Here is a 26,843-nt window from a genome sequence, read left to right on the forward strand (position 1 = left end):
TAAGATTAAACTAGATTCAACCTATCAAGTCAATGACAGTTTATTGTGGAATAAAATGAAAATACTGTAAATGTAAAACCAGAGTATTCATACATCTTGATATGAAATTGCTAGTAAAGTGTCATCATACAGCTAGAGCTTTGAAATCATATGAAAGTCTAGCTCCAGTGACCAGAGAACAATCTACACCAACACCTCTATACTGAAGGAAAATGATGATGTTCAAGGTACTGCCTTTCAGATGGGAGATGATACATCCCCAATAGGGCTGTGTAAGGTCCCACTATGTTATTTTGAAGAAGAGCATTTTGAAAAATCCCTAATGTCCTTACCAGCATGAAAACAATTCACATTTGCATGCATATTGCAAACTTAACTGTTGACAAAGAATACACATAGCAGCTGTTACTGCCATTGGTCATTTGCTTCCAATAAATCTTCAGCAAAGACTTACAAGGATGTTACGAGGGTTGGAGAGTTTCTGCTATAGGGAGAAGCTGAATAGGCTGGGGCTGTTTTCCCTGGAGTGTCAGAGGCGGAGGGGTTACCTTACAGAGGTTTATAAAATCATGAGACACATGGAAAGGGTAAACAGACAAGGTATGTTCCCTGGGGGAAGGCGCAATACTTTCAAGCAAAGAGTGATGATTGTTTGGAAGGAGCTGCCAGAGGAAGTGGTGGAGGCTGGTACAATTACAACATTTAAAAATCACCTGGACGGGGACATGAAGAGGAAAAGTTTAAGAGGGATATGTGCCAAGTACAGGCAGATTGGAGTAGATTAATTTAGGATATCTGGTCGGCATGGATGAGGTGGACCAAAGGGTCTGCTTCCATGTTGCACATCTCTATGATCTATGACATCCTTCTTCGAGCTCTTTGCTGGTAATTCTGCTGCTTTCCTACTTGGTTCCAGAGATGATGGAGAATTCAACATATTGTCGAGTCTCTACTGGAACTGATCAGTAAAGGTTGTCTTGTAATTTAAAAGAAAACACATGGATAACATACAGAAATGGAAAATGAAAAAGTAACAGTATGTGGCCATCCGGTGATAGTTTCTAATTCCAACGTGTAAGCATATTTTATTAAAGTAACCTATTTAGCCAAATAACAATGAGATCTACATTCTCTTTTTAATAAAGCTTGTATAAAATATCATTCCCTTTGTTTCTGTTTATCAAGGACATTCTTTTAGACATATCAAACCAACTCAACACAAGACATTATCAAGAACATAAAGAGTACATTCAAGATATAAAAAGGTGGTACAATAGAGATTACCATAGGACAGGTTTCAGTCATATAAAGATTAAAACTAGAATTCATTTCATAATAAAAAATTAACAGTTCTAATATTTCTCCTTAACATTGAGCAATGCACTGATTAACTATTTGCTTCGTAAGTAGCTTCAGCTAATATGTCTTTCAAGGCCAGAAGACACAGGATAAGATGTCCATTCAGTCCACTGAGCCAATGAGAAAGTGGCTGATATGAGATCCCACTTTCCTCTCTTAGCCATATTATGCTTCATCTGCAATGCGGTGGTCCACTCACTCAACTTGTCCAAATCAGAGTGAAGTTCTTTATCCATGTCAGTACACTACTCCAACATCATGCACTTCAATTTTGCATACGCATCTCTTATCAAATTCCAACTAAACCACATCCAGTAGCTCCCCTTATCAATTTTACTAGTTTCATCCTCAAAAAAATTCCAGTAGATTTGTCAAACCAAATGGATTTCTCAAATTTTTGCTGAATACTGTCACTATTTCCCCCAAGTGCTTTGGTTTTAAACCTTTAATAAGTGGACTCCAGCATTTGCACTACTAATTATGATAAGCTAACCCGGTCTATAGTTCTATTTTTTCACAACCTCATGTTTAAAATAGTGAGATTATTAACTCATTTTGAAACATTATCTATCCTCCAACCTGTAGGCACTTTCCAAAGTCTATAGAATCTTGTAAAGGTGACCACCAATGCATCAACTATTTCTAGGGCCATTTCCTCAAGTATTCTGGATTATCAGACCCTGGATTTAACCACCTTAATTCCCAATTTCCCAAATACCATTTTTCCAATAATTAAGATTTCCTTCAGTTCTTCCCTCTTGCTAGATTCAGTATTCCCAACATTTTTCATACATTAGTTGCCTCTTTTATGAAGGCAGAACTGATGTATATATTTAATTGGTCTGTCATTTCTTTGGTTTCCTCTTTATAGTTTCCCCATTTACGTTCATCTCCACTAATCTTTTTCTCTTTATTTACTTATAGAACCTCTTACAATCAGTTTCCATGTTCCCAGCAAGCTTGCTTTCATACTCTACTGTTCTCCTGTAGAATCAGTTGTTTTGTCATCCTTTGCTGAAATCTAAACTGCTCCCAATCCTCAGGTCGGCAGCTTTTTCTGGCCATTTGTACGCCCCTTCCTTGGATCTATTGTTATCCCTAATTTGCCTTGTCAGCCATGAATAAAATCCAAAATTAAAAACAGACTGAAGACCATTGTTATTTGTTAGAAAAACCCATCTGGTTCACTAATGTCCTTCAGGGATGGAAATCTGCCATCCTCCCCTGGTCTGGCTCACACAACTCCAAATCCACATCAGTATGGTTGACTCTCAACTGCTTTATGAAATGGCCTAGCAAGCCACTCAGTTCAAAGGCAACTAGAGATGAGCAATAAAAGTTGGCCAACCAGTGACAGCCATGTCCATGAGTGAATACAGAATTTTTGGAATACTATTACTGTCCTTGACTGTGAAGACTACTGCAAAAGATAAAAATCAAACTTTGTGTTACCAGTTAGTTTGCCTTCAGTTTATTTTCTCCATTTATTTTGTACCCCTTTTACTGGTTTTAAAAAAAAACATTCCCAATCTCTGATTTACTATTAATCTTTTACCACATTTTGTTTTCTTTCAATGTGAAACTATTATTAAATTTCCCTGGTTAACCATGGTTGTTTTGTCCCCTTCCTAGAATCCTCCTATCCCATTGGGGCATGTCTTTGCTGTCAGTCATGAACTATTTTCTTCCACATCTGGCATTCTTCCTCAAATGTCTTTTCTGCTAAGAAGGGATTGTTAGTTCAGTTGGCTGGTCAGCTGGTTCATGTTGCTATGCCAAACAGCATAACCTCAGTCATTGTTGGAATTGAATTTATCATGAAGGACTCTCCTTCTCAACCTCTCCCTTCACTTGAGGCATGGTGACCCTCAGGTTAAACCACCACCAATCATCTTTCTTTAAGAAGAGAGTAGTCTTGTAGTAAGTATGGCAATTTTATGTTTTTTTCTGCTAAACTTCTTTCCCAGTCAGCCCCGTACAATTCTGCCCTCATTCACATGTAACTACATTATTTAAGTGGTTTCTGACCTAAGTTTCTCCTTCTCAAAACACAGTGTCATGTTATGGACTGTCCTCTTGGGGATTTTTCTCTTCAGATCATCTATTAAATCTGCTTCATTACACATTACTAGATCTAAAATAGCCTGGTTGGATCCAAATACACAAGATGGCTACCTCTGCCAATTTGATTTTTCCAAAGTACGAGATGAAAGTTACCCATGACTAATGTACTGCCTCCTTTGCATGTCCTCATCTCCTGATTTATTCTCAGTCCTACTGAATAGCTACTGTTAGGGAGCCTATAACCTACTCCAACCAGTGTCTTCTTCCTCTTGTTATTCCTTACCTCCATCCATGAAGGATTCTACATTCTTCAGTCCAAAAATCAGTTCTTCCCAACAAACTTATTCCATATCATACTAACAAAGCTACCTCCTGATGGGTCACAAACCTCTGAACATTTAATTAATTTAATTGCTTTATTTAATTAATCCCAGCTTTGATCTCTTTGCAACTTGGTCTCCATGATGGCTATAAGATCATGCCTATTTAAAGGTCTATTTGTGAAGTTAATTCATTTATTTTGTTCTGAATAATGTGTCCATTCAAGTGAAGAGCCATTAATTTTGCTTTTTACTGTTTTCTCCCCACTTTGACCTTATTTTCTGATCGATTTAATGCTTGTACACTCAATGTCATCAAAATAGCTGCCCTACAATGCTGCCATAACCTTTTCACTTTAAAAGCCTATGTTTTGCCTCTCCTAAATCCTAGTCTCTGAATTTGTTTCAAGCCAAGTTATTCAACTTGCCAGGTCACTGGTCCTGACATGGTTCAAGCAAAGCCAGTCTGACCAGAGCAGTTCTCTTCTATCCCAGGGCTGACACCAGTGTTCTATGAACTAAAACCCATTCCTTCCACATAAACCTTAAAGGCATGCAATTAACTCTGACTTTTTTTTAAAATGCTATGCAAATATTCCTGTAACTCACGTACTAGGCTTGAGAATATCACCTTCAAGATTTGGTATTTAAAGTTTAACTCTTAACTGTTCACAATCTCTCAGCAGAATCTCTTTCAGTCTTAGCATTATCATTAGTACCAATGTGGACAAGAACAGCACCCTCCCCACTCAAACCAAGGTTTCTTCAATCCCAAGGAGATGTCCTTAACCATAGCACCGGGCAGACAGCATAACCTTTGAACACAAACCAATGGCTGTAGAACAAAAAGTGTCCATCCACTCATCCACACAGTCTCCTACCTCTATTACATTCCTATTTCTTCTCCCACTTGAATAGCTCCCTGTACTAATGCTATGGTCAGATCATTCATCCTCCCTACAGTTCGCACACTCATCCACACATGTGGCAGGAATCTCATTATTGTTGGACAATTGCAAGGACTCAACTTAAGAGCTGCCCCCTTGATCACCATGCCCTCCCAATCTTGATCATAGCAAAGTTTGAAATACCTCATCTAAAGGATGTGCCTGTCTCAGAGACCAAAATAACCAGGTAATCCTCCTTCCTCTTTTATATGGTGCAATTACTGGAGCTCAGATTCCAGCTCTTCAAAACAGAACTGAAGTCTCTCCAACTGCAAACACTTCTGCAGATGTGCTCACTGTGAATCACCTTCTTGTCCAGAAGCTGCCAATGCAGCACACCATCTGACCAGTCATCTCTATTATAATTGCTATTGAAACCACTCTTAGTCCTGCTGTTAACTCTGAAGATTGCTACTCTTCCTACTTGATTACTATAAATTGCAATCTAATTAACTTTAGATAAATTGAGATTAAGACACCTTCCTAACTATCAAATGCATGCATCAAACAGAATAGTTTATTTTAAACAGGAACGCAAGAGAAAGGCAAGAGAAAGGATTCTTAAATTGCTGGCCTTCTGAAAGCCAGCATGCATACAATCATTTGAATGGCTTCCCTCTTTCTGCCCTGTAAAATACAACCAGAATACCTTTTCTCATACCATTACCTTCACTGGATATGTCAAGATGACACAAATATTGCTTCAATGATATCGAGACTCTATCCTTGACCTCTTGCCTACATCTTGACCTGCTTAGTGCATCAAATTTCAGGACATCAAGAGTATTATTGCATCATTAGTTGCCAGTTAGAAACAATGATTTGAAAGAGATCTGAAATGGGATTATTAAGCTGCACATGTAGGAAATGAATCTATATTCTTAAATAAAAATGGAAAATGTTGGACATACTCAGTAGATCTAGCAGTACCTATTGAGTAATCTCAGTTTCAGGAATGCACCACACCTGCTCAGCATTCCTAACTACTAATGAAACTGGATTTCATGACCACTTCAAAGCAGATTTAAAAAGGAAAGACTAAATGTCTTTTCAGATTTAATTCATATTTGTTTCTTATCGACAGTTGATAAGAACATAGTTCAGGTTTTTATTCTTTTCTTTCTGTCACAATAATTTACAAAGAGTCCCTCTGCAAAAATACAATAACAAAAGAATTCAACAATTGGAAACATAGAAGGCAAATTGCATTTGAGTTTATGATTAGATTACTTACAGTGTGGAAACAGGCCCTTCGGCCCAACAAGTCCATACCAATCCTCGGAAAAGCAACCTACCCAGACCCATTCCTCTACATTTACCCCTTCACCTTAACACTACGGGCAATTTAGCATGGCCAATTCACCTAAACTGCACATTTTTTGGACTGTGGGAGGAAACCGGAGCACCCAGAGGAAACCCACTTCAATCATGACATGGTCATGACAGCCAATGAGAGCTCAACATTCTGACTTGGGTTAGATGTAATAACTTAATATTACCCAAATCTGAATCCAAAAATCAAAAATAATTACAATGACATCTATTCTCCTCAACTGATTTTTATTGATTCCCTACAAGACATACTAAATAGAACTAGAACCAATTCAGTAATTATTACAACAATTTGCAAAAATGTAGATCATAAATGGATCAACTCTACATATGCACATCCATAGCAGAATTTATCATTTAGTTCATTGTGCATTCAACACCTTACATGCATGATTATATGGCCATAAACTATAAAATGCAAATGCAGCATTGCTTTTTTAAACATGATGAGCTCAAGACCTGGATTCCAGGAGAGGTTGGACACAAGCCTTGGAAGCAAACAAACTGGATTGACAGTATTGAAGTCGGTGCTATTTATGACCAGTGAGTGTATCAGCTATTTCAACATCAAATGTACTTATTCAATCACATTTTCCATTGATGAACCAGTCACCCTGTTTAGCTTCTTTGGGCTAGCTCCCTGGATTCTAGAATTTCTCTAAATGTGAATAAGTTTTGCTGAGGTTCTAAATTTAAATGTAATCTAAATGTAGCAAAGGTCCCAATAATGAGTTAAATTTTGGGTCGACCTCTGTCATAATTTAGGGTCAGTAAATCCACTCATTATGTATTTGTTCTTCTCAAAGTAGAGAAGACTGCATCACTTGCAGCAAATAGAATAGATGTGACATCTCTTACTTCAGTGTCGCACCTGGAAGGAGCATTTGGGCTTTAGACAGGAAGTAAAAGGGGAGGGTTGCATCACCTGTACTTACATAGAAAGGCATCGTGGGAGAGGATGGCACTGGAATGCTACGGAAGAGATTACCCTGGAGGGAATGGTCTCTTTGAAATGCTGAAAGAGAAGGTGTATTTAATAATGTCATCACATTACAGGTTGCAAAAGCAATGAGGATAATCTTTTGAATGTGAAGGGCTGATTGCTTGGAAAATGAGGTTCAGGGGAACATCACAGTTCTTCTGATAATAGCAGAAGCAAATCACTAACTAGCTGATGCTTAATTTGAGTGTAGACTACAGCAGCCTTTTCTAAAAGAAGCTGCTATGCAGCAAATAACGGAAGTCTTTAGTATGTTCTCAAACACTGCTGTAAAATGGCTGATTGGGAGAGACAGGGGGTAAAATCAGCCAAACACCCACTTTGCAAACTCATTAACCATTATTAGATGCAGTATAGCCCGATATTTGTGTAATGCTGAGCATAGCCTGCCATTATTGAGCAAATGGAAGAAAATCTAAAAACATCAATAAATCATAGAAAGCAACGATAAAAGTGACCAAATCGAGTGGAATGGTCAGATTAAAAATAAGGCTCATTTCAGTGTGCCAACCAATTTCCCAATCTTCAGTTTCAGAGAAATCAGTCACTGAACAGATTGCAAGTGACCACTAAGTATACACTGGAGCAAAGTCTCATACAACAGAAGTATTTCCTTTTCACCCATAGCTTAATTTCACTATCTCCTTCCAAGATAGCCTTCCTAATTCAATCCAACACAAATTCTAATTTGCACAAGGCAATGTAATATCTAAACATGCACAAACTACTCATATTTCAAACACAAACTTTGCAATGGGCACTGTCCCATGCTTGCCTACTTGTTCTAAGTCCTTGTCATTCCCAGTACATGAATCAAAACCTTTAGCATGGTTTTCAAATTAATCCATACCTTTGGTCATTATTTCTATAATCTTAGTTAGCTCTATGGAGGTTTTACTCACACTACAGATTTCAGCACAGCCTTCAGCCACCTCAACTCAAATTCTCTCTCACCTTGTTTACACTCTTCCCTACCATCAAAAAATCCATTTGACATTTGCTTTCAACAATTTTGGCATGCTTTACATAAATTATTCAAATTACTAATTTTATCTTGCAGAATTCAAAGCTGACAAACAGAAAAATAAACGTTGATCTCAGCAACTTAATGGGTATATTCAGGGTGGAAACCAGTTAAGATTATAATTCCATGGTCTGCATGCTTCTGCTGCTGCTGTTTTGGGCCAGACTGATGGTGATTGTAGACTACATTAGACAATGGGTGGGGGTAGATACTGAAGATTAGAGTCAAGATTAGAGTGGCGCTGGAAAAGCACAGCAGATCAGGCAGCATTGGAGGATTAGGAAAATCAATGTTTCAGGCAAAAGCCCTTCATCAGGAATAAACCCTGAGGAAGGAAATGCAGCTGTGGTAGCGAGTCTGTTTCAGGACGTGATTGAAGAGCTTCAGGGCAGAGGAGATGACCTGGGGGTGCAGTGAGAGACTCACTGAGATCCTTGTAGAGACAAGAGAACTTCTTCAAGGTAGGCATCATTTGAAGAGGATTCGCAGTAAGTTAATTTCTACTGACAAGAAAACAAAAAGCTTGCTACAAAAATATCAAAACAAAATCAAATGTGCACCAATACTTTCCAATCCCATTCATTATATGTGAACAATTTCAATAGTTGTAAACCACAAATTTAACTCTTTTTAAAGAAATGGCCATGAATGCTCACTTTTCAAAATTAAATGCTTTTACAATTATGACCCACAGTAAATATATAAAAAAAAGCATCCTTGCTCAAGGATTTCAGATTTTCAAAGTTTTGTGGCTCGTTACATCACTGATGCCTATCTGTAGTTACATTATAACACTGCATCATAAATGATATCAGAGCTGAACAGTGGAATGCCTTCATTCTCACATTTCATATGCCAGTAGCAGAAGCTGCAAAGCTGACAACACCAGCGCTTTCAACCCAACTGTTTCACCTTGAACTGTAAAACCTGTTGGTGTCCATCACCTCCGATATGAAGATGTGCCCATGCAACGTGCTGGGTACAGACGGAAGAAAGAAGCAACATGATTGATATTCTTGATCCATACCACTGCAAAACCAATTGCTCATCCACTTGCAACAGTGATAACTTAACAGATCACTTTAAACTTCATGTCCTCTGACATGTCTCTGCTTTACATAATCCACAATCATGAAACTCCAAACATCTAGATTTGGAGCGGCCACTTAGCAATTCGTGGCTTAAAATTCATTCAACATATTGAGCTATGAATTGTTCACTTTCATGTTTACCTTTTACACCATTGCCCACTCGTTAACTTGTTTGACGACTTTAACATGTAACTTTTACAATTACAGGCAAATCATCCTGGCAATGTTATGAAATTTACGAAAAGATTAAAGTATTACAGGTTCTCCAAACAGCAGGATGTTGTTAATGACAAGTTACAAAAAAAATAACAAAACAATTAAAACTTTAAGAAACAGATTATTAAGGGGGATTGCGACAAGGGTTTTTTTTCCACAATTATGAAAGGTTTTCAAAGAGTGAAGTGTTGGCTGGCTTTTCCATTACATTGCACTGGAAACTATGTCAGGATTGACAACTATCGTGAGTAATCTCAAACAACTACAGCACAGGCTGCCATTTGGTCTACTCTCTGTGCTAGCTCTCTCCACGTAGAACTCAGCTAGTATCATCCAGTAGTCCTGCAATTATTTTCTCCTCCAATAATTATCAAATTCTCTTTTGAAAGTCATGCTCTCAGGAAGTGCATGCAGATCTTAACTGCACACTACATAAAGTTTTTCTCACATGCCTTTGGATCTTTTGGCCTCACCTTTAATCATTTTCCTCGCTCTCAACTATTACATAACTAGAAACAGTTTCCCATCTACCCACACCAGACTTCCGATTTTGAACACCTCTTATCAAAGCTCCCCTCAAATATTTTCTTCAATGAGAAGTCAGCTTCTCCAATCTCACCATGTAACTGAAATCTCTCATCCATGGAACCATTCTTATTTAAATTCCTTCATATCCAAGTAGTGGTGCCCAGAATTAGTCAGAACTTCTGGTTTAGACTGAACCAGCATTTTATTGCATGTGGAACTCGGCAATTTGGGACTGGCAATAAATGCTGGCCTAGCCAGTGATGTGCACAAATAACGCTCTTTGCTTTTGTACTCAAGACCATATTCATAAAACTCAGAAGCTTTAGTATGCTTTGCCCATCCTGCCAAATTTAATGACTTGTGCAGGTAAATTTCCCCTCTGTGCCATGTTACTTTTAGAACACTAGACTTTTTTGCTTCTCCTCATTCACAACAGAATAGAGTACATTTTAAGAAGAAAAATTACAAGCTGATGTACAAATGAGGCTCACTGTCCATCTTCCCTGGAAGCAGTGTTGTATTACATATGGAGCTATGGCATTTAGTTCAGAACAAATAACTTTTTTTAACAGTGTTAGTGTACAGGGAAGTCAGGTCAGGAAAAACGAATACAAATGGCCTCAAATGCTGTTTGCAAATTACAGAAATCAAATTTATTATGATGTAAAACAAATAGAACTTATGATCACCAATTCAGATCAGAGGTTGCAAAAATTGTTCCAAAAGGGATAAATAAAAATGTCAAATTAAACTAGGAAAAAAGGCCAAAGTAATTTATTCACAACTGCATAGCCTTCAACTGCAGGCAAATTGGGATAAGCATGTTCTATAGCCCCATCTGCTGGTACAACTGAACCAGCAATTTATTCTTAAAACACGTTTTCAACCACTGAATCTAGAGAATTCATTCCTGGCATTTGAGGAAATAAGCTGCATCCAGGGAAACAATGAATAACAGCATTTTCATGGTAGGGGACAGAATCCCTTATAATATTTCCCACAAAAACCTTTAAGACATCATGGGCTTCCTCGGAAGAGGCTGGAGATGCTTTTATCTCTGCAAAATCCAGGTGAAGGAAAGTGAGCTTGGTGATATATTGGTATGTCTTCAAAAGATGCTGCTGTGCCTACTGGCATCCTCTTTACCAAGACCTTTGGTTCTCACGCACATCACAATCCATAGGTAAATAAAGGCCAGAGGCCCAGAAAACTGATATTATTTCAATACAAGAGACCTAACAAGCAAGGCAAATGAACTTGGCATGGTTGGAAACATAGGACTAGGATATCATGGCTATTACAAAAATGCGGCTCAGAGATGGACAGGACTGGCAGCTTAAATGTTCCGAGGTATAGATGCTACAGGATGGATAGTGAGCGTGTGAGGCGGGGGGGGGGGGGGGGGGTTTCAAGGGAGGAGGGGTGTGGCATTTTTGGTTAGGGTTGTACTTAGGGAGGATATTCCTGTAAGAACATCCAGTGAAGTTATCAGAGTTGAACTGGATAATAAGAAAGGGATGATCACTACATTGGGATTATACTATAGTGCATGCATCTGGATAGGCAAGGACTGATAAGGGATAAATCAGCATGGCTTGTAGTGTGGGAAATTGTGTCTCACTAATTTGATTTGAGTTTTTGAAGAAGTGACAAAGCTGGTTGATGAAGGCAGAGCGGTGGACGTAGTCTATATAGACTTCAGCAAAGCATTCTAAAAGACTCCACATGGTAGACTCAGTAGCAATGTTGATCATCAGGAATCCTGGGAGAGCTAGCCATTTGGATATAAAATTGGCTTAAAGGTAGGAGACAGAGTGGTGGTGAAGGTTGCTTTTTGGACTGTGACCAGTGGTGTGCCACAAGGATCAGTGCTGGGTCCAGTGCTTTTTATCATTCATATAAACAATCTGAATGTGAAAATAGGAGGTATCATTCATAAATATGCAGTAGACAGCAAAATTGGTGCTGTAATGAACAGTCAGAAGTGTTACCTGAGAATACAATGGGACCATGAACAGATGGGCCAAGGGGTAGCAGATGGAGTTTAATTCAGATAAATGTGAAGTATTGCATTTTGCTAAGAAAAATCAAGGCAGGACATAAAAATTGAAAGAACTGTGAATGCTGTAAGTCAAAAACAAAACAGTTTCTGGAAAAGCTCAGCAGGTCTGGCAGCATGTGTGAAGAGAAATCAGAGTTAATGCATTGGGTCCGGTGACTCTTGCTCAGGCCATATACACTTAATGGTAGGGTCATGCGAAGTGTTGCCTAACAAACAGACCATGGGATACAGGTTCTTAGGTCCTTGAAGGTGGAATCAAAAATGGAGAAGCTCGTGAAGGTGTTTGTTACGCTTGCCTTTATTGGTCAATGCGTTGAGTATAGGAGTCGGAAGGTCATGTTGTGGCTGTACAGGTCATTGGTTAGGTCACTTTCGGAATACTGCATTCAATTCTCATTTCCCTGCTATAAGAAAGAAAAAGTTGTGAAACTTGAAATGGTTCAGAAAAGATTGTAAGAATGTTCCTCCAGTTGGAGGGTTTGAACTATAGGGAGAGGCTAAACAGGTTGGGTCTATTTTCCATCGAGTATCAGGGGCTGAGAGATGACCCGAGGTTTATAAGATCATGAGGGGCATGAATAGGGTAAATAGACAAGAATTTTCCCCCAAGATAAGGGAGTCCAAGATAGGTTTAGGGTAAAGGGGAAGATTTTAAAAGGGACCTAAGGGGCAACCTTTTCATGCAAGGGTGCATGTAAAGAATGAGCTGCCGAGGTAGTGGTAGAGGGTGATCCGATTACAACATTTAAAAGCTATCTGGATTAGTACAGGAAAGGTTGAGAGAGAAATGGGCCAAATGCTGGCAAACAGAGGTAGATTAGAATCATTTACAATATCTGATTGACATGGACAAGTTGGACCGAAAGGTCGGTTTTTATGCAGAGAAATGACATACTGCTTCCACCAGTGTCTCATGCTCAACATATTCAAACATCTCTCCCGGTCCACTTTCCGTACTTTGTGATCTACATTTATTATTTTAGTTCTGACTCGACCGAACTAAAAATTCTGTTGTCGCAGGGACAATCCAAGTGCAAGTCAGAAGTGAGGGGGAGAAAAAGCAATGTATTAGCTCGGTGGGGACAGCTTTCACTTTGCACAACAAATTAAATAGTTAGAAGTCCATATTCATCTTAAAGATTATGAGGTATTAGCTATTATTTGAGTTTGACCAAGTTAAAAAATCATAACAACAGGTTATAGTCAACAGGCTTATTTGGAAGTACTAGCTTTCAAAGCGCTGCTTCTTCATCAGGTGGCGAAGAAGCAGCATTTCGAAAGCAAGTGCTTCCAAATAAACCTATTGCAATATAACCTGGTGTTGTGTGATTTTTATCTTTGTCCACCCCAGTCCAACACCAGCATCTCCAGATCATTTGAGTTTGAGTTATTGTTATGACATGTAACAAGATAGCGAAGAGTCTTATTTTGCATACAATACAGGCAGATAGCGCAATACAGAATGCAGTGTTACAGGCACAGTGAAGGTGCAGAAAGAAGCAGCGTTAAAATTAACATTTGAGAGGTCAGTTCCAAAGTCTGGTAACGGCGGAGAAAAAGCTGTTCTTGAATCTGATTGAACATGTATTCCAACTTTTATATCTTCTGCCCAACGGAAGAGGGTGAGAGAGTGTAATGAGGTGAGATGAGTCTTTGACTATATTGTTTGTTTTTGAAGATGTAACTGCACATTACATGGCTGGGAACTAACAGTATCTTTCAACTGGACAAAGAAACTGGGGAGAGATGAGCATCATTACAGAAAACAATGACAGCAGTGAAAACTGTACAAATAAAACTGCAAAAAGGTGCAAGTTCCTTTTTGCTTGTTAAGTCAAAGAGAAGATGTACAAGTATAAAACTCAGGAGAGTGTGCAGAATTAATATGCTTGGAAATAGACTACACTCGATTTTTGAAATTGTTCAATTCTTTGTCTTAAATCAGGAAAAAGCAATATGACTGAATGTGTTAATAAGTTTGGCAGATGGATGGACAGTTGAGAGTTTTAAATTTACAAAAAAAATCTGAAGGACAAGAAATTTATTTACTAAAATGAACTGAGCTGATAGCTAGGGGTAGGGCAAACCTGCAATCAAAGTAAACCTAAAACACTCTGAATATGTAAAGGTATGATACCAAAAACCATTGCATATCCTTAAAAGGGCAGATGGTTCACAGAATTAAGCAATGTTGCTCAACAAATAATGTGAGCCACAGCTTCAAGCTAAAAATAGCTGAAAAATGCAAAGGAAAATGGAAATTTAGTGGACTGGACGAGGAGAGATAAAAAAGAAATACAAGTCCCCCAAAAGCCTGTCCCACCATTCTAAGATTGCAGCTAATTTTCTACCTCAGCTACACCTACCAACATTATCCCTTGGATTCCAAATGTCCAAAAATCTATTTATCTCTGACTTAAATAGATGGAAATACCCTTCACAGTAGACAACTCTGAGGAAATATTTTGATTAAATTCTATATGACGGACCTGTCATTCTCAGACTGTGATTTCTTGTACTCAACTCCCTAGCCTACAATAAAAATAAAAAATCCTTAAACAATTGAAGAAAGCACAGATAAAACTCACATTTAGATCGTTCATTTCAAAATGCCCCAAGATACTTGGACAAGAGCAATATTAATAAAGGCACTTCTTATTCTGACACTAAAAACTAGGAGGTATCATAGACTTGATCAATGGGATAGGTCTTCAAGGAGAATCTAAAAGGAAGGGAGAGAAAAGGGAAGACAGGGAGTGTATTCCTGAGTTCAAGGCCTAGTCAACTGACTGACAACTGTGATGCAACTGAAATAAAGAATGAAAAGAAGCACAAATCTAAGACCTCAAAGGCCGGAAGTACTGGAGAAGGCTTGGAAAGTTAATGGCAAGGCACATGAAGCCATCTTAAAGTCAAACTAAACGATCTATGTCAGTTTAAGGAACAGTGGAAAGGAAACAGTTTGTGTTGCAGCTCCAAGACAATTTCTGCTCATCAAGTACTGAATGTCAAACAATATGACAAATGAGTAGTGAAGGAGTGTCCAAAGCAGCAGCAAAATTGAAAGCTATTGACATATGTGGAAAATGTTGTGTTTTTGGTATCGTGCTCTCTCTTTATGCAGCTATCATAGTAATAGGGGCAAAATGTAATAAAAGGTATGCTCAATAAATTAAAAACTTTTTGCAAAAATCTTTATAAATACTGAGCAGTAAACAGGTGCAGACCAGCTAAATAGGCAATGAGAGTATGTTAGATTTATTAAATGAACACCAATTTTTTATGCTCTTTCTCCAACACAAAAATGAATACCAAGGGAGGTAAATATTAAGCAAGTGGGACTTGAACCAGGGCCTCCTGTTCATTTATTTTTATGTACGGAAGTGCTGTCACACAACCAAACAGCATTTCCCACTATCAAATCACCTGTGGTAAATTTCATCTATTAACCACCATGAAATCACTGATGCTCCCAACTGTTCAATTTAGATTCGTGGGTTGACAAGTTAATTCTTCGGATCCTAGAAAGAAATGTATGAAGAAATTGTTGATGTACTATTCATAATTTCCCTAACCTTCACAGTTAGGAAGTGCCTTTGGATTAGAAGGTTACAAACGTTATTCCAATGTTCAAAAGGAGTGTAGAAAATCCTAAGTACCTAAAGGACCATCAATTAAACATGACTTGTGAGAAAGTTGCAGAAATCTCTCAGAAGAGACAGAGCAACAGACAAGTAGAAGCGGATTTAAGAGTCAGCATTGATTTCTTCCTTAAATGGTAAATCATGGCTGATTAATTAGTCAATTTTATTTTGACTAGGTGATTAACATGATAGATGAAGAAATGTTAAGCCTATTGTCATTATGGGCTTCAAAAAGCCCAAGAGGGCCATTAAAAAAATCAAAAAAGTTTGGAATTGAATATCACATCATAACATGGGTTGGTTATGGTTAAGAAAATGGTAGAAAGGAAGGAATAGATGGACAGGATTACAATGATTCCTAGGATCTACACTGAGTTCTCAGCTTTTCAATGTATAAGTATGTGGTAAATCATATAACAAATTTGCTGATGACATTAATTTAGAACACACAGTAAGTAATAACTGGAATCAGGAAATTATGAAGGGAAATAGATTAGTTAAAATGAAGCAATGTCAGGAAATGCAGTTTAACCACTTTGGATCCAAATCGGATATAGAAGAACATTTTCTAAATGAAGACACAAGGACCTGTGGAGAAATAAAAGTTTGACTGCTTTTATAGATCTAGACTATCACAACAGCTTTCAGAACCTCAACGTTAGGAGAGCTAGGATAACAAAGTCAGGAAATACACCTCAGTTCATGGACCCTAAGTAAGACCTCACCTAGATGAGTTATTTAATTGCTACCTTATTCCTATTCTCGTACCATGCAATTCTTTCAATTTTTGAAGTATTTATACAATTGTCATTTGAAAATTGATTGACTTCTTTATATTACCACAAGTTAAAATCATACCTGCTGTGTAAAAGATCTTTTCTCTCTGTCACCTCAGATTCTTTTAGAAGAGTTTGGTGCTGGAAAAGCACAGCCAGTCAGACAGCATCCAAGAAGCAGGAGAATCGACGTTTCAAGCAGATGTCCTTCAACATTTTGAGCATAAGCTCTTCAGGAATTCCTGATGATTCTCCAGCTCCTCAGATGCTGCCTAACTGGCTGTGCTTTTCCAGCACACATTCTTCAACTCTGATCTCCAGCATCTGCAGTCCTCACTTTCTCCCACCTCTGATTCTTTTGACAATTAGCTTAAACCAATCTCCAGGCCAGTGAAAATAATTTTTCCTGCTTATTCTGTTAAACCCCTCATGATTTTGAATTTCTTAAATGCCTCCATAATCTTCAAAGCTCCAAAGAGAAGAACTCCGTTTCTCTCCACATAGCTGACAATTTTCCTCTCTGGTTAAATATTATACTAAATCTCATATGCACCTGCTCTAAGGCCTTGAGGTCCTTCTTAAAGTAGCTGGAGCTACTTTACTAATCACAATACTCTAGCTGGAGCTAAACCAATGTTGAAAAGGTTTAGCATGACTTCAGACATTTTGTTCTGTCTGTCTAAAGTTAACAATTCCTATAACTTTTTGAGCTGTCTTTTCAACTTGTCCTGCTATCTATGAAGAATTTTGGGAATCGAGCCTTGTACAAAACTGTATCATTTAGTTAAATTCATATCGTTAAGAGTTACATAATTCTAAAACTGATCTGAATTCAGCTGAATGATGCCTTCTGAACTGAAGGTTAACAAAAGAGAGAAAATGTATAAAAATTAATTCCAACATGCATATTGCAGTCACAGTACCAAATTCTAATCTAAATATTCAAAAACAACTGTCAGGAATTGGAAAATTCAATTCCAAACCCAAAGAAAAGAAAAACTTCAAATTCAAATGAAAATAAACAATAAATGCTGAAAATCTCAGCAGGTCCAGCAGCATCTGTGAAGAGAAACAGAGTTAGCCTAAAATGACCACAAATAGGAACAGGAGCAGGCCATTTCGCCATTTGAGCTTGTGCCACCATTCAATAGAATCACTGCTGATCAGTCATTCCTCACATCTACCTTCCTGCATTTTCCCCCAAAACCCTTTCTTCCTCCTACTGATCAAGAATCTATCTCAGCCTTAAATATACAAGGACTCTGTCCCCACAACTCTCTATGGCAAGGAGTTCCAAAGACTCTCAACACTCAGAAGAAAACCCTCCATATCTCAGTCTTAAATTGGCACCCCATTAATCTCAAACTATACCCTCTGGTCCTAGACTCTCCCATAAGGGGAAACATTCTCTCAGCATTTACCCTGTCAAGCTCTTTAAGAATATTTTAAAGAGATCACACTTTATTCTTGTAAACCCCAATGAGTAGAATCCCAATCAGTTTAATCTTCACTCATAAGACAATCTCTCCATTACTGGGATAATCCTAATGAATTTTCTCTGAAATGCAGGTAGATAGGATAGTGAAGGAGGAGTTTGGTATGCTTTCCTTTATTGGTCAGAGTATTGAGTACAGGAGTACGGGAGATCATGTTGCAGCTGTACAGGACATCGGTTAGGCCACTGTTGGAATATTGTGTGCAATTTTGGTCTCCTTCCTATCGGAATGATGTTGTGAAACTTGAAGGGGTTCAGAAAAGATTTACAAGGATGTTGCCAGGGTTGGAGGATCTAAGCTATAGGGAGAGGCTGAAGAGGCTGGGGCTGTTTTCCCTGGAGCGTCGCAGGCTGAGGGGTGAAGTTATAGAGGTTTACAAAATTATGAGGGGCAAGGATAGAATAAATAGACAAAGTCTTTTCCCTGGGTTCGTGAAGTCCGGAACTAGAGGGCATGGGTTCAGGGTGAGAGGGGAATGATATAAAAGAGACCGCGGCAACCTTTTCACGCAGAGGGTGGTACGTGGATGGAATGAGCTGCCAGAGGACGTGGTGGAGGCTGGTACAATTGCAGCATTTAAGAGGCATTTGAATGGGTATATAAATAGGAAGGGTTTGGAGGGATGTGGGCCGGGTGCTGGCAGGTGGGATTAGATTGGGTTGGGTTGTCAGCATGGACAAGCTGGACCATAGGGTCTGTTTCCATGCTGTACATCTCTATGACTATGTCTCCAATGTAATGATACCTTTCCTTAAAATATGGGGACCAAAACTGCTCACAGTACTATTGATCTGGTCTCACCAGCACCTTGTGTAGTTGCAGTAAGATGTCACTACTCTTATACTCTCACCCTCCCTTAAATAAGAGCTAACATTCCATGTGCTTCCCCGATTACCTGCTGCACCTGTGTGCAAGCTGTTATATCACAAGTGTCTTTATGTTGCTGCTTTCTGCAGTTTTTTTCCATTTAAATAATATTCTGTTCTATTGTTCTCCCTTCCAAAATGAACAACTTTGCATTTTCCCATATTATACTTCATTTGCCAAAGTCTTGCCCACTTATTTAACCTATCAATATCTCTGTAAACTGTATCCCCTTTCCACTTATTGTCGTGCTATCTACAAATTTGGCTAAAGTACATTTGCTTTCGTCCTTCAAAACTATTAATATATATTGTAAACAGTTGCAGTCTCAGCACTGATACTTAGGGAACCCCACTGGTCACAGGTTACCAACCCGAAAATGAACCCTGATCCCCAACTGCAGTTTCCTGCTCATAAGCCAATTCTCTAAATGTGCCAATATGTTACCACCAACACCACGGGCTCAAGTAATTTTAGATGAGAAACTTATCAAAATGTGCATTGACATACTTCCAAAAGGTTATACTTCATGAATAGTTGTATAATAAAAATATAATTTTTAACAGCAAAACTTATTGCAGATTTTTTTTTAAGATTACTCAGTGTGGAAACAGGACCTTCGGCCCAACAAGTCCACACCGACCCTACGAAGAGCAACCCACCCAGACCCATTCTCCTACATCTACCCCTTCACCTAACACTATGGGCAATTTACCATGGCCAATTCACTGACCTGCACATCTTTGGACTGTGGGAGGAAACCGGAGCACCCGGAGGAAACCCACGCAGACACGGGGAGAATGTGCAAACTCCACATAGACAGTTGCCCGAGGCGAGAATTGAACTCAGGTCTCCGGCGCTGTGAGGCAGCAGTGCTAACCACTGTGCCACCGTGTCGCCCCAAATTTTAATTTTCTTCCCCATCATTCTCATAAATGCAGAGATGACAGGTTTGGAAGAGATTCATTAATAGCAACTATGTTACTACTGATTGTCAAAAAAACATCTGGTTCACCAACATCCTTCAGGGCAGTAAACCTACTGCCTTTATCTGATCTGACTTATATTGTTCTCCAGACCGACAGCAATGTGTTGATTTTAAACTACCCCAGCTCTCTTTGCCATCTCAAATCAATTCAAGGGCAATCAAACGATGAGAAACAAATGCCAGCCATGCTAGCAAAGCCTAAAACTCTCAAAAACCTTTTTAAAAATGCCTTGCTACAGGAATTGAATGACTTACTGTAAAACATTTAAAAAGCAAAACATAAGTGACAATGCAGGCTTTGATTTAATCACAGTTAAACGATGATATGGCAACTCATTAACATCAACATTAACAAGGGTGACCATTTTACTGATGTTTCTATGAATACTATTTGTCACTGAAAATTAAATAGCTAGAAACTCAAGCTGTACATTTTCCCAGATGTTTTGTTTCACGACAAGCACCGTACATGAGGCCAGCAGATCACCACACGAACTCTAGACCACAATTCCAAAACCATCTACTAAACTACTCTAAACTATTCTGAACTACTTCAAAATGTTTTAATTAGTCTGTTTTTAAAAAAAGCATGACCATTCTTCGCAGAGACAATTTCGACATTAGTAGACACATGTTTAAATTATGAACATTTAGGATTGGAACGATGTTCAGGAGAAAAATCAATGAGATTTGGAGTAAGAAGAGGTCTTTTCTGAACTTAGAAGATTACATGCAGTGAAAATCTCAAAGCATCTATTTAGGGACTGGATTAGATCTGGTTAAATATCTCCCTCCAACCTTCTAACACTTTGACATCCTAAAAAAAGTTCATCTTCACAAAACTGAACCCAAAATCCATCTGCCTCGATTTTAAAAATCCAAATTACAAAAATAACATCTATACATTTTTAATCATAAAATGCACGTGCAGGTACACAATCCTTTATTAGAAACACTTGGGGCCAGCTAGTTTTCAGAATTTGGAAATTTTCAGATTACGGAATAAGTGACAGTTTCACGGTGAAATTTTTAAAAATCTTACCAAACAGCAGATGCACCTGTGAGTACTACAAGCCCTGAGACAGAATTGACACCTGCGTGAGTCAAGTGGGTGTGGAGTTGGGTTAAGTGTTTATACGCTAAACAACTCTGATGGAGAAAAAAAAACCATCATGAAAAAGACTTTGGATTTTGCAGCTTTTCAGATCTCAAGATTTCAGATAAAGGATTGTGTATCTGTAATACCTTAGTGCTAAACAATAAAGTCTCTCTCTTCACATTTCTTTTCCCTGCCCAACAGTATACTAATTGGAAAGTTCTGAAAACATTTCACCTTCGCCATTTTCCTTACTGGCATGTCTGAACTTCTCAGCGAAGTTTACTGTAATCTACATCAGCACTCCTTTTACCCCACCAATTGACAAGGTTTTTGCGATCACCTGAAAATCACACTGCTCAGCTGGCTTTGTCACTTTGATATTAGTTTCCACCTTTGTGAACAGCCACAAAGAAATATGCCGTTTGATACAATAAATTTCTTGCTGTGTAATCACAAACTCACTAAACAGGCCTAAGGCCATCTCTTTTGGTTCTAACAAATATGTAGTGTACCTCACATTATCCTGGAATGGCAAGGTACATCAAAAAGTTTAAACAAACCAGGTGAAGTTAGCTTTTTCTAGTGCAACATTACTAGTTTTCTAAATCTATAGTCGTGAGTAGAGTGGGGTTTTTTGATTATATATTGAGATTGATCGCTTGATTAAACTTTAAAACTATAAAAGCATAGGTATTAATCTAGCATGAAGCAGTGTTTTTAGAGCAATAAGACTATGCTATTTTCTGGGTCTGTAAATTGTTAAGGTGCAAAGATGGTCTTCAGTAGAGTGATGCTGTTTCTGTTGGATGTGGCAGATTGGGGAGAATTTCCAAGTTACATTTAATAAGATCCTGGGGAGTGTTGCCAAACAAACAGACCTTGGGGAGCAGGTTCATAGTTCCTTGAAAGTGGAGTTACATGTAAATAGGATAGTGAAGATGTTTGATATGCTTGCACTGAGTATAGAAATTGGGAGATCTTATTCCAGTTGTACAGGGCATTCATTAACCATTATTGGAATTGTGCGTGCAATTCTGGTCTCTCTTCTACAGGAAGGAAACTGAAACTTGAAAAGGGTTCAGAAAAGATTAAAGGAAGGTGTTGCCTGGGTTGAACTATAGGAAGAGGGTGAGGAGCAGAGGCTGAGAAGTAACCTTACAAAAGTTTATAAAATCATGAGGGGCATTGATAGGGTAAATAGACAAGGTCTTTCCCTGGGTTGGGAAAACTAGAGGACGTAGGTTTAAAGGTGAGAGGGGAAGGATTTCAAAGGGATCTTAGGCGCAACTTTTCCATGCAGAGAGTGGTGTGTGTATATGGGAGGAGCTGCCAGAGGAAGTGGTGGAGGCTGGTATCTGGATGGGTACATGAATAAGATGGGTACATGATGTAGGCCAAGTGCTGGCAAATGGGACTAGACGTATTTCAGATATCTGGTCAGCATTGATGAGTTGGACTGACGGGTCCGTTTCCTTGCTGATATATGATCTGTGTACATTTCAGTGCCATCAATAATTCCTGCATGGTTCTGGAAAAGGTTAAGGAATCATTTACCCTGGAACATCAGCCATGAAATTCTCTACCAAACTCATAAACAGTCCTAAGACTGACACTGGAGAGTGGCAATCTATCCCAGAGTACCATAGCGTATGCTGTCTCAAAAGGATGGATGCTGTGAAGCTAGCAGTGTGAGAATGCTACCACAGTCCCTAACAAGTGGTGATTCTGCTGCCAAGTCAAAAAAAAAGACATTCTGCCTTTCATACAAATTAGTTGTGGCATATGTACGTCAGTGCTTATATGATTCTAGGTATGTAAGCTGTATGTTCCAAAGACTGGTGGATCATATGACACAGCACATCACTTAGAATGTTAGGAACAGCTGAGATACTGACCATATCTAATCAGCCAATGTTTGCAAAACTCAAAGCAGTGTCTAAACATCAGATGCAATTCTGTGATTGAACAACATTTGCTAAATAATTCTGAGTGTGCAAAGAATCAACCTGAAACCAATTTAGGATTGTTAGTCAGACTCATTGTAATTCATTTGCAAGCGTTAGAAGATACATACATTAATATACAGTTTCTGATCGAACAATGCAAAGTAGGCGACAATGCTTTATTGACAGTCAGCCTACCTTGTTTAAAATGTCAACAAATTTTGGCAATCATCTGTCAGTTATCATTAACTGGTATATTCTCCATGACAAATTTCTGCAGTTCACTTGCCAAGCAGTCACCTCTCATACAGCCTAAATGTCGTCTTCCTTCACATTGGTGTTTTTACATATAGCCCTGATAAATGCAATATGAAAAACTTTGACAGAAGCGTTATTTTTAACAATACTAAAAGGTTTTGTAATACCAAATGACTACCTATATGATAGCCATACTTTCACATATGTATCAGGATTAAAGTATGAGGAACAATGCAACATGAATCAAAACCAGAATTTTGTTTTTGGAGAAGGAGGTGGTCAGTAGTGGTGAGAAGCAGTACAGCAATAGAAAGGCAGACAGAAATTGGAGCCAAACCAAAATACATCATAAAATAAATAGCTGTCAAGGTGAAGATATGCATGAGCATGTGGGCTAGAAACCAGGACTAAATAAATTGTTAACCACTCATTCAAGTGGATATACATATATGTGAATAAGAAGTGTTAAAAACAAAGACGCGACAATAAAAAGTGTGTGTTAGGAACACAAAGAACTTGGCTTAATCAAGAGCATTAAATTGAACATAAAATGTTCAAGATGATGAATTGAACGAGTGGTATAAGAGATCGCTATTTTCCCAGCCATGAAATCTTCATAGTTTCCATTAATCTCCTCAATTATTTTCAATGTCTGTTTATGAACACAAGTACCTTAGGTTCTCATTTGCACTGAGTCAATTTAAGCTTGTCACAAATTTATATCCAGATCTTCTTCCTTCGAGGAAAAGATATCCATGTTCATCAACTAGGCTGCTTGATAGAGTTCCACTGAGTATGCAGGTGACTGTCAAGATCTATAGTTCCAAAGTTTTGCTGCTAATAAGACAGTATACCACAGATGATTGAGTTTCAGATGAACTGCTGTCTTTTCTTTATATTTAAGTATCAGTTAAAGGTGTCAGTCTTTAGGAAATTCATGTTGTGTATTCTCTCTTGTACACTTTGGAGGACAGTCACAGAACATTTCCCATGCTGTGTTCTGCCTCAGTTGAATCCAATACAAGCATAAGACATGACAGTTTCATACACAACAATGAAATGATGGAAAAGAAAGAGAGCTTTCTTTCATCCAAGACCATGAGAGGACAAATTGGTGCAGTACACAGTTTATGTAACCTGAAACATGTTCTAACCTTGACAACAGTCACAAATGTTCATCATTTTCCATATTATATCTTTATTGCTCTAATTTGATGCAATTGGTTTTATTGTATTCCAGGATCACTCCTCAGTTGGTGTTGCTTCTCCATATGATATGAGCTACCACCAAGGACTCATTGGGAACATGGTGCTCCATGTCAAAATGATATCCTAATAGGTTTTGCTTTCAATAAAGCAATCCTTTACAAAATAATTCTTGCTCAACAAAAAGTCAGTTTTATTGAAAATAAAAATTAAGTAAGCTATTTTACAGTCTACTGATATTAGGCTCACTTCCTATCTGAAAATGCATAGGAATTATTGTATTGAGTACATACATCTGTATATACACAGACAAACAACACTGCAATATGATCAATAGAATGGACCTTAACTTATTTTCTATTACATAGATACACAAATAATTAATTTAAAGCCAGAGTGAAAACAATAACAATTCTTTAAATTGCTGAATCTGACAAAGTGAAATTCGAACATAAATTTAAAGGAAATAATGATTTGTAGCATTCACAAACAAATCTTGTTCTACTTCCAGCCCCCTAGTGGTAGCGTGAAGACATGCCACTGACAGGTATTTAATAGTTTAAAATCCGTTAGGTCAAGTCCCCTTGGTCCACTCATTTACCTGAAGACAGGTGCAAAACACAATAGACTACCTTTAGAGATTCCTACACTGATCTAAATAAAAAAGACCGACAAAGTCTAAGAAAGCTGACACAAATCACCTACAAACAGATTCCCATTAATCAAAATAGACTCGAGAAAAGAGGTGCAATCACCCATATAATATACTGAACATTGTTGCTCAATACTCATATGGATCACTGATGGTCCCATATTGCTCACACACTCGGTGCTGCAACATAGCATCATTTCAGCGTTATATAATGAGGCAATGCACAAATAACAAAATAATTCCCTTGCGGTCTCTGCACCTAGTTGTCATCCCAGAACGCTGCAATTTTTCCCCCTTGCAAGATTTTTGCTGCGGCTGGTGATTTATATTTTTTGCCAAAAAAAAAAGAGTAAAAATAAATGAAGTGCCATCGGCGGCGGCAGCAGAAAGCCGCCCGCCCCGGACCGTTACCTGAGGTAAAGCTGAATTCAACTGGCGCTGCAGCAGATCTCTCTCGTGGGCTACCTCTTGCATCTTCTCCTGAGTGAGGGACAAAGTTTCCTGGGTCTCCCGCAGGGTCTCCATCAGCTTGTCCCGCTCGTCCAGCATGTTCACCATCAGTTGCTCGAAATTGGCGTCCTCGGCGCCGTTCTGGGAGCCCCTCTGGGTGAGGGTGTCCTCGCTGATGGTGGGCATCACCTCGCACATCATCCTCCCTCAGCGACCCCGCTCCTCCTCCACACACACACACACAATTAAAAAAAAACCCGGCCGCTTCAGAAATTAAAAAAAACGCAGTATCGATAATCCCCGTGGCTCTCTCGACATCAATTAAGCCGGTTCCTCAGTTCAGCTTCACCGTTCACCGTGAGCCTCGCTCGCGCTGCTCCACGACTCAGCCGGCAGCCACTGAGCATGCGCTCGGGCTCGCCTACCCGCGCTTGCGCATCGTCCCTCATGCACGCCCCCAAAAGCCAACTTTGCGTCACCACGATGCTCTGCGCAGACTCGATAATAACTCAGCCCTTCCACCACCTCGCCCCGCCCCCTACCCCTCCTTGTTCCCACCCCGCCCCTCCCCTCCACATCTGTCTCATCCACTCCTTCACCTCTCCCCGCCCCCTCCGCATAGCCCCGCCTCTTCCATCATCTCGCTCCGCCCCTCGTCATATCCCTCGCCCCCTCCTCACCCTATTCGTGTCCTTTTCATAGATTCAGAGAGATGTCGGAACAGAAACAGACCCTGTAGTCCAACTGGTCCATGAAGTCCAGATCGACTAAATTAATGTAGCCCAATTTGCCAGCCCTTGGCCCATATCCTTCTCAACCCTTCCTATTCATATATCCATCAAAAATGCAGCACCTCACATTTATCTAAACTAAACGCCATCTGCCACTCCTTAGCCTATTGGCCCAACTGATCAAAATCCCATTGTACTCTGAGGTAATCTTCTTTGCTGTCCACTACATCTCCAATTTTGGTGTCACCTGCAAACTTGCTAACTGTACCTACTCTGTTCACATCCAGATCATCTCTACATGACAAAAAGCAGAGGACCCTGTCCTGATCCTTTGAGTGCTGCCAAAGTATCTCCTGCCCCATAAGACAATTGAACATCTGGGAGCACTGCTACACAACCATACCTACCATTCATCTCCTGCTAACACTTTGGAAAATCAGATCACAGCGCTGTTTTTCTCCTCCCAGCTTATAAGCAGAAGCTGAAACAGGAGGATCTTCACAAAAGGAAGTACAATGCTGGTGTGGAAGATCGTGTCCAGAATTGCTTCGAATTGGTGGATTAAAATGTATTCAAGTACTCAGCAAAAACACAGACGCATACGCCACCGCCATCACAGACCTCATCAACAAATATGTGGAGGACTGCTTAGCAAAGAAGTCAATCCCAGTGCTCTTCAACCATAAACCTTGGATGAACCAGGAACTTCTCATTCTACTGAAGACCAAATGGGCAGCATCCATGTCAAATGCCCCAGATCAATTCAGGAAATCCAGATAAGACCTCCACAAAT

At 39.0% G+C, this 26,843-nt stretch overlaps 1 protein-coding gene across 5 annotated transcripts in view; it reads right to left on the reverse strand.

Moving 5' to 3' along the window:
- Window positions 1-25,742, reverse strand: part of ppfia4 (PTPRF interacting protein alpha 4) — a 696,847-nt gene extending 671,105 nt beyond the window's left edge. For 4 of the 5 annotated variants that reach the window (XM_072563254.1, XM_072563250.1, XM_072563251.1 and 1 more), the window contains exon 1: window positions 25,281-25,741. In XM_072563254.1, coding sequence (XP_072419355.1) covers window positions 25,281-25,520 — 240 coding nt within the window. In that variant the 5' untranslated portion in view covers window positions 25,521-25,741. Of the gene's footprint in view, window positions 1-25,280 lie in introns of all 5 variants that reach the window. The other variant, XM_072563249.1, reaches the window with a different exon arrangement.
- Between the last annotated feature and the right edge of the window lie 1,101 nt (window positions 25,743-26,843).

Source organism: Chiloscyllium punctatum, chromosome 45, assembly GCF_047496795.1.
Source record: "Chiloscyllium punctatum isolate Juve2018m chromosome 45, sChiPun1.3, whole genome shotgun sequence".
NCBI classification, from domain to species: Eukaryota; Metazoa; Chordata; class Chondrichthyes; order Orectolobiformes; family Hemiscylliidae; genus Chiloscyllium; species Chiloscyllium punctatum.